Source organism: Salvelinus fontinalis, unplaced genomic scaffold (genome assembly GCF_029448725.1).
Source record: "Salvelinus fontinalis isolate EN_2023a unplaced genomic scaffold, ASM2944872v1 scaffold_0135, whole genome shotgun sequence".
Taxonomy (NCBI): Eukaryota; Metazoa; Chordata; class Actinopteri; order Salmoniformes; family Salmonidae; genus Salvelinus; species Salvelinus fontinalis.
The window spans coordinates 286,383-296,396 of NW_026600344.1; the positions used below are offsets into that span (position 1 = coordinate 286,383).

At 52.3% G+C, this 10,014-nt stretch overlaps 1 protein-coding gene across 1 annotated transcript in view; it reads left to right on the plus strand.

Annotated features, from left to right (window-relative positions):
* Window positions 1-4,480: 4,480 nt before the first annotated feature.
* Window positions 4,481-10,014, plus strand: part of LOC129843432 (testican-3-like) — a 45,764-nt gene continuing 40,230 nt past the window's right edge. Inside the window, exons 1-2 of the mRNA XM_055912145.1 lie at window positions 4,481-4,865; window positions 4,992-5,111. Of these exons, the coding sequence (XP_055768120.1) occupies window positions 4,992-5,111 (120 nt within the window). The 5' untranslated portion in view covers window positions 4,481-4,865. The remainder of the gene's footprint in view (window positions 4,866-4,991; window positions 5,112-10,014) is intronic.

The following is a 10,014-nucleotide window of genomic DNA, read 5'->3' on the forward strand; positions in this document are numbered from 1 at the left end:
GACTCTGGGACCTGTCCACATAGGGACTCTGTGACCTGTCCATATAGGGACGCTGTGACCTGTCCATATAGGGACTCTGTGACCTGTCCATATAGGGACGCTGTGACCTGTCCACATAGGGACTCTGGGACCTGTCCATGTAGGGACTCTGTGACCTGTCCATATGGGGACTCTGGGACCTGTCCACATAGGGACTCTGGGACCTGTAGGGACTCCGGGACCTGTAGGGACTCTGGGACCTGTAGGGACTCTGGGACCTGTCCATGTAGGGACTCTGGGACCTGTCCATGTAGGGACTCTGGAACCGTTAGGGACTCTGGGAACTGTAGGGACTCTGGGACCTGTCCATATAGGGATTCTGGGACCTATCCATGTAGGGACTCTGGGACCTGTCCATGTAGGGACTCTGGGACCTGTAAGGACTCTGGGACCTGTAGGGACTCTGGGACCTGTAGGGACTCTGGGACCTGTCCATGTAGGGACTCTGGGACCTGTCCATGTAGGGACTCTGGGACCTGTTCATATAGGGACTCTGGGACCTGTCCATGTAGGGACTCTGGGACCTGTAGGGACTCTGGGACCTGTCCATGTAGGGACTCTGGGACCTGTTCATATAGGGACTCTGGGACCTGTCCATGTAGGGACTCTGGGACCTGTCCATGTAGGGACTCTGGGACCTGTCCATGTAGGGACTCTGGGACCTGTCCATGTAGGGACTCTGGGACCTGTCCATGTAGGGACTCTGGGACCTGTAGGGACTCTGGGACCTGTCCATGTAGGGACTCTGGGACCTGTAGGGACTCTGGGACCTGTAGCGACTCTGGGACCTGTCCACGTAGGGACTCTGGGACCTGTCCATATAGGGACTCTGGGACCTGTCCATATAGGGACTCTGTGACCTGTAGGGACTCTGGGACCTGTTCATATAGGGACTCTGGGACCTGTAGGGACTCTGGGACCTGTCCATATAGGGACTCTGTGACCTGTCTATATAGGGACTCTGTGACCTGTAGGGACTCTGGGACCTGTAGGGACTCTGGGACCTGTAGGGACTCTGGGACCTGTGCACATAGGGACTCTGTGACCTGTCCACATAGGGACTCTGTGACCTGTAGGGACTCTGTGACCTGTCCACATAGGGACTCTGTGACCTGTAGGGACTCTGTGACCTGTCCACATAGGGACTCTGGGACCTGTCCACATAGGGACTCTGTGACCTGTAGGGACTCTGTGACCTGTCCACATAGGGACTCTGTGACCTGTAGGGACTCTGTGACCTGTCCACATAGGGACTCTGGGACATGTAGGGACTCTGTGACCTGTCCACATAGGGACTCTGGGACCTGTAGGGACTCTGTGACCTGTCCACATAGGGACTCTGTGACCTGTAGGGACTCTGTGACCTGTCCACATAGGGACTCTGTGACCTGTAGGGACTCTGTGACCTGTCCACATAAGGACTCTGGGACCTGTCCACATAGGGACTCTGGGACCTGTCCACATAGGGACTCTGTGACCTGTCCATATAGGGACGCTGTGACCTGTCCATATAGGGACTCTGTGACCTGTCCATATAGGGACGCTGTGACCTGTCCACATAGGGACTCTGGGACCTGTCCATGTAGGGACTCTGTGACCTGTCCATATAGGGACTCTGGGACCTGTCCACATAGGGACTCTGTGACCTGTAGGGACTCTGTGACCTGTAGAGACTCTGTGACCTGTAGGGACTCTGTGATCTGTCCACATAGGGACTCTGTGACCTGTAGGGACTCTGTGATCTGTCCACATAGGGACTCTGTGACCTGTAGGGACTCTGTGACCTGTCCACATAGGGACTCTGGGACCTGTAGGGACTCTGTGACCTGTAGGGACTCTGTGACCTGTCCACATAGGGACTCTGTGACCTGTAGGGACTCTGTGACCTGTCCACATAGGGACTCTGTGACCTGTAGGGACTCTGTGACCTGTCCACATAGGGACTCTGTGACCTGTAGGGACTCTGGGACCTGTAGGGACTCTGGGACCTGTAGGGACTCTGTGACCTGTAGGGACTCTGTGACCTGTAGGGACTCTGGGACCTGTCCATATAGGGACTCTGGGACCTGTGGGGACTCTGGGACCTGTCCACATAGGGACTCTGGGACCTGTAGGGACTCTGGGAACTGTAGGGACTCTGGGACCTGTAGGGACTCTGTGACCTGTAGGGTCTCTGGGACCTGTCCATATAGGGACTCTGGGACCTGTGGGGACTCTGGGACCTGTCCACATAGGGACTCTGGGACCTGTCCACATAGGGACTCTGGGACCTGTAGGGACTCTGGGACATGTAGGGACTCTGGGACCTGTAGGGACTCTGTGACCTGTCCATATAGGGACTCTGTGACCTGTAGGGACTCTGGGACCTGTCCACATAGGGACTCTGGTACCTGTCCACATAGGGACTCTGGGACCTGTAGGGACTCTGGGACCTGTAGGGACTCTGGGACCTGTAGGGACTCTGGGACCTGTAGGGACTCTGTGACCTGTCCACATAGGGACTCTGTGACCTGTCCACGTAGGGACTCTGTGACCTGTAGGGACTCTGGGACCTGTAGGGACTCTGGGACCTGTAGGGACTCTGGGACCTGTAGGGACTCTGGGACCTGTAGGGACTCTGGGACCTGTAGGGACTCTGTGACCTGTCCACATAGGGACTCTGGGACCTGTAGGGACTCTGTGACCTGTAGGGACTCTGTGACCTGTAGGGATTCTGGGACCTGTAGGAACTCTGTGACCTGTCCACATAGGGACTCGGTGACCTGTAGGGACTCTGTGACCTGTAGGGACTCTGTGACATGTGGGACTCTGGGACCTGTCCACGTAGGGACTCTGTGACCTGTAGGGACTCTGAGACCTGTCCACATAGGGACTCTGGGACCTTTAGGGACTCTGGGACCTGTAGGGACTATGGGACCTGTAGGGACTCTGGGACCTGTCCATATAGGGACTCTGGGACGTGTCCATGTAGGGACTCTGGGACCTGTCCATGTAGGGACTCTGTGACCTGTAGGGACTCTGTGACCTGTAGGGACTCTGTGACCTGTAGGGACTCTGGGACCTGTCCACATAGGGACTCTGTGACCTGTCCACATAGCGACTCTGTGACCTGTCCATATAGGGACTCTGTGACCTGTAAGGACTCTGTGACCTGTAGGGACTCTGGGACCTGTAGGGACTCTGGGACCTGTAGGGACTCTGGGACCTGTCCATATAGGGACTCTGGGACCTGTCCATATAGGGACTCTGGGACCTGTCCATATAGGGACTCTGTGACCTGTCCACATAGGGACTCTGGGACCTGTCCATATAGGGACTCTGGGACCTGTAGGGACTCTGGGACCTATAGGGACTCTGTGATCTGTCCACATAGGGACTCTGGGACCTGTAGGGACTCTGGGACCTGTAGGGACTCTGTGACCTGTCCACATAGGGACTCTGTGATCTGTCCACATAGGGACTCTGGGACCTGTCCACATAGGGACTCTGGGACCTGTAGGGACTCTGGTACCTGTAGGGACTCTGGGACCTGTCCACATAGGGACTCTGGGACCTGTTCATATAGGGACTCTGGGACCTGTTTATATAGGGACTCTGGGACCTGTAGAGACTCTGGGACCTGTCCACATAGGGACTCTGGGACCTGTCCACATAGGGACTCTGGGACCTGTCCATATAGGGACTCTGGGACCTGTAGGGACTCTGGGACCTGTCCACATAGGGACTCTGGGACCTGTCCACATAGGGACTCTGGGACCTGTAGGGACTCTGGGACCTGTAGGGACTCTGGGACCTGTCCACATAGGGACTCTGGGACCTGTAGGGACTCTGGGACCTGTCCACATAGGGACTCTGGGACCTGTCCACATAGGGACTCTGGGACCTGTAGGGACTCTGTGACCCGTAGGGACTCTGGGACCTGTCCACATAGGGACTCTGTGACCTGTAGGGACTCTGTGACCTGTAGGGACTCTGGGACCTGTCCATATAGGCACTCTGTGACCTGTCCACATAGGGGCTCTGGGACCTGTCCACATAGGGACTCTGGGACCTGTAGGGACTCTGGGACCTGTAGGGACTCTTTGACCTGTAGGGACTCTGTGACCTGTAGGGACTCTGTGACCTGTAGGGACTCTGGGAACTGTAGGGACTCTGGGACCTGTAGGGACTATGTGACCTGTAGGGACTCTGTGACCTGTAGGGACTCTGTGACCTGTAGGGACTCTGGGACCTGTAGGGACTCTGGGACCTGTAGGGACTCTGGGAACTGTAGGGACTCTGGGACCTGTAGGGACTCTGTGACCTGTAGGGACTCTGTGACCTGTAGGGACTCTGTGACCTGTAGGGACTCTGGGACCTGTGCATTCCATGCGAAACAACAGCTACTAAAACTTACGCTCAACACACACATGGAGAAAGAACCACCTCAGCAGCAGCCCCTATCAACAACCAGAAACCAACTATCGGAGAGCGTGAGAAGCTGTAACGGCTCTAATGTGGTTAACGGAGAGGAAATCACACACAAACACCGGTATGTGTGAGAGATATGGAGCCTGGTAAACATGGTTGATTTCTTATCGATAGGAAGCAGTCTGTATCGGTCCGACACCGTCTTTCTCTCTCTCGCGCGGTCTCGGTGTCTCCATCTATCAGCACAGGAAAAATAGCGGAGGAGGAGGCGTGCGGGTGTGAGCGGCGCGCATCCGTGAAACGGCGTTCAGCGGAGAGAGAGAGAGAGAGAGAGAGCAGTTATTCCGCATACGACAGAGAGCAGACAGACAGAGCGGCTAGCTACGCGACAGCAGCAACGACAGACTAACGACAAGGTAACTAAATGTCACCGACGGTTGGGTTTTCACCGTGGCGTCTTAGATGGGTCGTAGGCTAGTTTTTTTTTTATCCGGCCGCTGTTGTAACAGACTGTGCTGCTTGTGTGTGTGTGTGTTCCGCAGATGTTGAGTTTGGCTGTGTTGTGTGTGTGTGCCATCGTCGGTGAAGTGTCCGCTCGCTCTACCAGCTGGAATTTCCTGGATGACAAGTCGTTAACAGCACGCTGGGACAAATTCCGGGATGTAAGTTATCTCTCTATCTATTTCTCTACCTATCTCTCTATCTATCTCTAGGCTACCTCTCCTCTTCCCCTCCTCATTGCCTACCATGTCATTCCTCTCCTCTGTCTGTCCCTGTTGTGATCACGCGCCTCTCGTTTTCTCCTTATGTCCGTGGCATGCGCGTCACGGGGCTATGATGAACCGAAGCGTGTCCCGTGTGTAGATCCTCTGTCCGCGCGTTAGACGGTACAACATGACAACTGCGAGGGCGTGACGTGTTGTGAGAAGCAGAGAGTAGATGTCTCGTTTTATTATTATAATAATAATATAATTATTATATTAATGTCTTTAAAATCACCTTCTTTTGCTATAAATGATTGTAGTAATCTGCGTCAGGGCATTGCATGACAGAGAGAGAGAGAGGAGGAGAGAAAGAGAGAGAGAGAGACAGAGAGAGAGAGAGAGAGATGGGGGGGTGGGGTTCCATTTACTTGTGTTGTTAGACAGTGTTCAACAAGGAAGAGAGAGGGGGGGTGAGGTCCCATTAACGTGTGTTGTTAGACAGTGTTCAACAAGGAAGAGAGAGAGATGGGGAGGAGGAGAGGAAGAGAGAGAGAGAGAGATGGGAGGAGGAGAGGAAGAGAGAGAGATGGGAGGAGGAGAGGAAGAGAGAGAGAGAGAGAGATGGGAGGAGGAGAGGAAGAGAGAGAGAGATGGGAGGAGGAGAGGAAGAGAGAGAGAGAGAGATGGGAGGAGGAGAGGAAGAGAGAGAGAGATGAGAGGAAGAGAGAGAGAGAGAGATGGGAGGAGGAGAGGAAGAGAGAGAGAGAGAGATGGGAGGAGGAGAGGAAGAGAGAGAGATGGGAGGAAGAGAGAGGGGAGATGAAGGTTCCATTAACTTGTGTTGTTAGACAGTGTGTATATATATATATATATATATATATATATATATATATATATATATATATATATGTATATATGTATATATGTATATATATATACGTATATATATATATATATATATGTATATATATGTATATATGTATATGTATATGTATAGTGGAGAGAAATGCTTGTGTTTCTAGCTCCCACAGTGCAGTTGTAGCTAACAATACACAACAAATCACAACAAATCCCCAAAAGAATAAGAAAAAGAAAGGAATTAAGAAATATCAGATTCTGGAATATATATAATATGAATATATATAATATAAATATATATATATAATATTAATATGGTTGGTCTTTATGGTTCATCTGTCGAAGTCTGTGAGGGTTTTAGGTGCCAATCCAAATCTGGAGGTTGAAGAGGCTGTTGCTCCTTCTTCTTCACCAAACGGTCTGTGTGGATGGACCATTACAGGTTGTCAGTGATGTGCACACTGAGGAACTTGACTTTGTACACCCTCTCCACGGCGTCGATGGGGGGGGGGGGGGGGGGGGGGTGTTCTCGCTGCTGTCTCCTGAAGTCCACGATCATCTCCTTAGTTTCGTTGATGTTGAGGGAGAGGTTATTTTCCTGACACCACTCCACCAGGGCCCTCACCTCCTTCCTGTAGGCTGTCTCGTCATTGTTGGTAATCAGGCCTACCACTGTAGTGTCGTCTGCTAACTTGATGATTGAGTTGGAGGCGTGCGTGGCCACACAGTCGTGGGTGAACAGGGAGTACAGGAGGGGACTGAACAGCGGAGGTGTTGTTGCCTACAGCACCTTCACCACCTGGGGGTGGCATATCAGGAAGTCCAGGACCCAGTTGCACAGGGTGGAGTTCAGACCCAAGGCCCTAGGATTAGTGATGAGCTTGGAGGGCACTATGGTTTTGAAGGCTGACCTGTGGTCGATAAACAACATTCTTACATAGGTATATGTCCAGATGGGCAGATCATCTGTGGATCCGTTTGGACGGATTGAAGTGGGTCTAGGGTGTCGGATAAGGTGGAGGTGATGTGATCCTTGACTAGTCTCTCAGAGCACTTCATGATGACAGAAGTGAGTGCTATGGGGCGATAGTCATTTAGTTCAGTTACCTTTGCCTTATTGGATACACTCTTGAAGAATGTGGGGACAGCAGTTTGGGATAGAAAATATCCGTAACCTTGCAAGGGTTAACACTCTTAAATGTCTTACTTCCGTTGGCTACGGAGAAGGAGAGCAAAATATCCGTAGCCTTGCTACGGTGTCTTACTTCCGTTGGCTACGGAGAAGGAGAGCAAAATATCCGTAGCCTTGCAAGGGTTAACACTCTTAAATGTCTTACTTTCTTACGTCTTACTTCCGTTGGCTACGGAGAAGGAGACGGTCGTCGTCGTGATGTGTTTCTGTGACACACCACCTGGTGGCGTCGGCTGTGTTTTCCTGGAAGAAGAAGGTGTTTAGCTTCTCCGGGCGCAAGTCGGCACTGTGTTTTCCAGGAAGAAGAAGGTGTTTAGCTTCTCCGGGCGCAAGGCGGCACTGTGTTTTCCAGGAAGAAGAAGGTGTTTAGCTTCTCCGGGCGCAAGGCGGCATTTCTGCGACATGGATGGTTTCCCCTTTATTGTCTAGAGTCGCTGACACTCCTGTCTGAGCCGTTAAATTATCACTTTGTTTCTGTACTGTCCTTTTAACTGTTTGATTGCCTTATGGGGGACATAGCTGGACTGTTTTCTATTTAACCTTTATTTAAAAAGGCAAGTCAGGTTGTGATACAGCCTGGAAATCGAACCAGGGTCTGTAGTGACGCCTCTAGCACTGAGATGCAATGCCTTAGACCGCTGCACCACTCGTCTATGTTCCCAGTCCCCTTGCCGTGGTTAAATGTGGCGGTTCCACAGGTTTTCATCACAGTGGGAACAACATCCTCTATCCTGATGAACTCAGTCACAGAATCAGTGTTTACGTCAATGCTAATCTCAGAAGGCATACCGGAACACATTCCCGTCCGTGTGATCAAAACAATCTCGAAGAATAAATTGCGTTTGGTCTGAACAACGTTCCTGTTTAAGTTCCTGCCTATAGGAGGGGAGGAGCGGAATGGAGGCGTGATCTGATTTGCCGAATGGAGGGTGGGGGAGGCCTTGTAGCCGTTCCGGAAGGGGGAGTAGCAATGGTCAAGAGTCCTCGATGAGTATCACAAGGGATGTTTGGATAAAACTTGGGTTTTTCCTCAGATTCCCTTTATTAATGTTCCCAGCTACAATACATGCGGTTTCCAGTTTGCACAAAATCCAACGTAGTTCCTTGAGAGCCGTCTCAGTGTCGGCTTGGGTGGGAAAGAAGGAGGGAGGAAGGGAGAGCGAGATGGAGAAAGAGGGAGGGAGAGAAAGCGAGAGGGAGAGACACCATTACTGTTATTGGAGTGTATTTGTGTGTGTGCGTGTGTGTGCCTGCCTGCCTGCGTGCGTGTGTGCACGCACGGTCGTGACGATGACTGAAGATAATTATCTTGGGAGGTAATGTGGTTGGCATTTGATGGTGAGGTATTCCAGATCAGGAGAACAAAAGGACTTGAGTTCCTGTACGTTACCACGACGACAACATCAGTAGTTAATCATGAAATATGAACGTCCAACTTTCTCTTTCCCGGAGAGTTCTTTATTCGTGTCCGTGCGATGGACAGAGAACCCTGCTGGCTGGATGGACAGAGAACCCTGCTGGCTGGATGGACAGAGAACCCTGCTGGCTGGATGGACAGAGAACCCTGCTGGCTGGATGGACAGAGAACCCTGCTGGCTGGATGGACAGAGAACCCTGCTGGCTGGATGGACAGAGAACTCTGCTGGCTGGATGGACAGAGAACCCTGTTGGCTGGATGAACAGAGAACCCTGCTGGCTGGATGGACAGAGAACCCTGTTGGCTGGATGGACAGAGAACCCGGCTGGCTTGATGGACAGAGAACCCTGCTGGCTGGATGGACAGAGAACCCTGCTGGCTGGATGGACAGAGAACCCTGCTGGCTGGATGGACAGAGAACCCTGCTGGCTGGATGGACAGAGAACCCTGCTGGCTGGATGGACAGAGACAGTATATCCAGAGAGAGCCATGACTCCATTAGACATAGTATGTTTCAGTCCCTGGTGTCTCTCTGGAAGGACATAGTCGCCCTGAGCTCTTCTACTTTATTGTCCAGGGACTGAACGTTAGAGAGTAACATACTCAGAAGCGATGGACGGTGTGCACGCCTCCTGAGTCTGACTAGGACCCCACTCATTCTTCCTCTTCTCTGTTGTCGGCGTCTTGGAGCTGCCCCCGGGATGAATGGAACTGGCATGACATGTACTGAACGTGTGTCTGTGTGCTTGCTGTTTGTGTGTGTGTGTGTGTCTGTGTGCGCTTGCTGTGTGTGTGCGCGTGTGTGTGTGTGTGTGTGTGTGTGTGTGTGTGTGTGTGTGTGTGTGTGTGTGTTCGTGTGCTTGCTGTATGTGTGTGTGTGTGTTCGTGTGCTTGCTGTGCGTGTGTGTGTGTGTGTCTGTGTGCTTGCTGTGCGTGTGTGTGTGTGTTCGTGTGCTTGCTGTGTGTGTGTGTGTGTGTGTGTGTGCTTGCTGTGCGTGTGTGTGTGTGTGTCTGTGTGCTTGCTGTGTGTGTGCGTGCGTGTTCCATTAAAGAGTGAGTCCTCAGCCGCTGGCCTGGTCAGAGAGAGTGAGAGGCTCGACCCCCATAATGTGCACTGCTCTCTTTATTCTGTCCCCATCCTGTCTCAGCCGCTGGCCTGGTCAGAGAGAGTGAGAGGCTCGACCCCCATAATGTGCACTGCTCTCTTTATTCTGTCCCCATCCTGTCTCAGCCGCTGGCCTGGTCAGAGAGTGTGAGAGGCTCGACCCCCATAATGTGCACTGCTCTCTTTATTCTGTCCCCATCCTGTCTCAGCCGCTGGCCTGGTCAGAGAGAGTGAGAGGCTCGACCCCCATAATGTGCACTGCTCTCTTTATTCTGTCCCCATCCTGTCT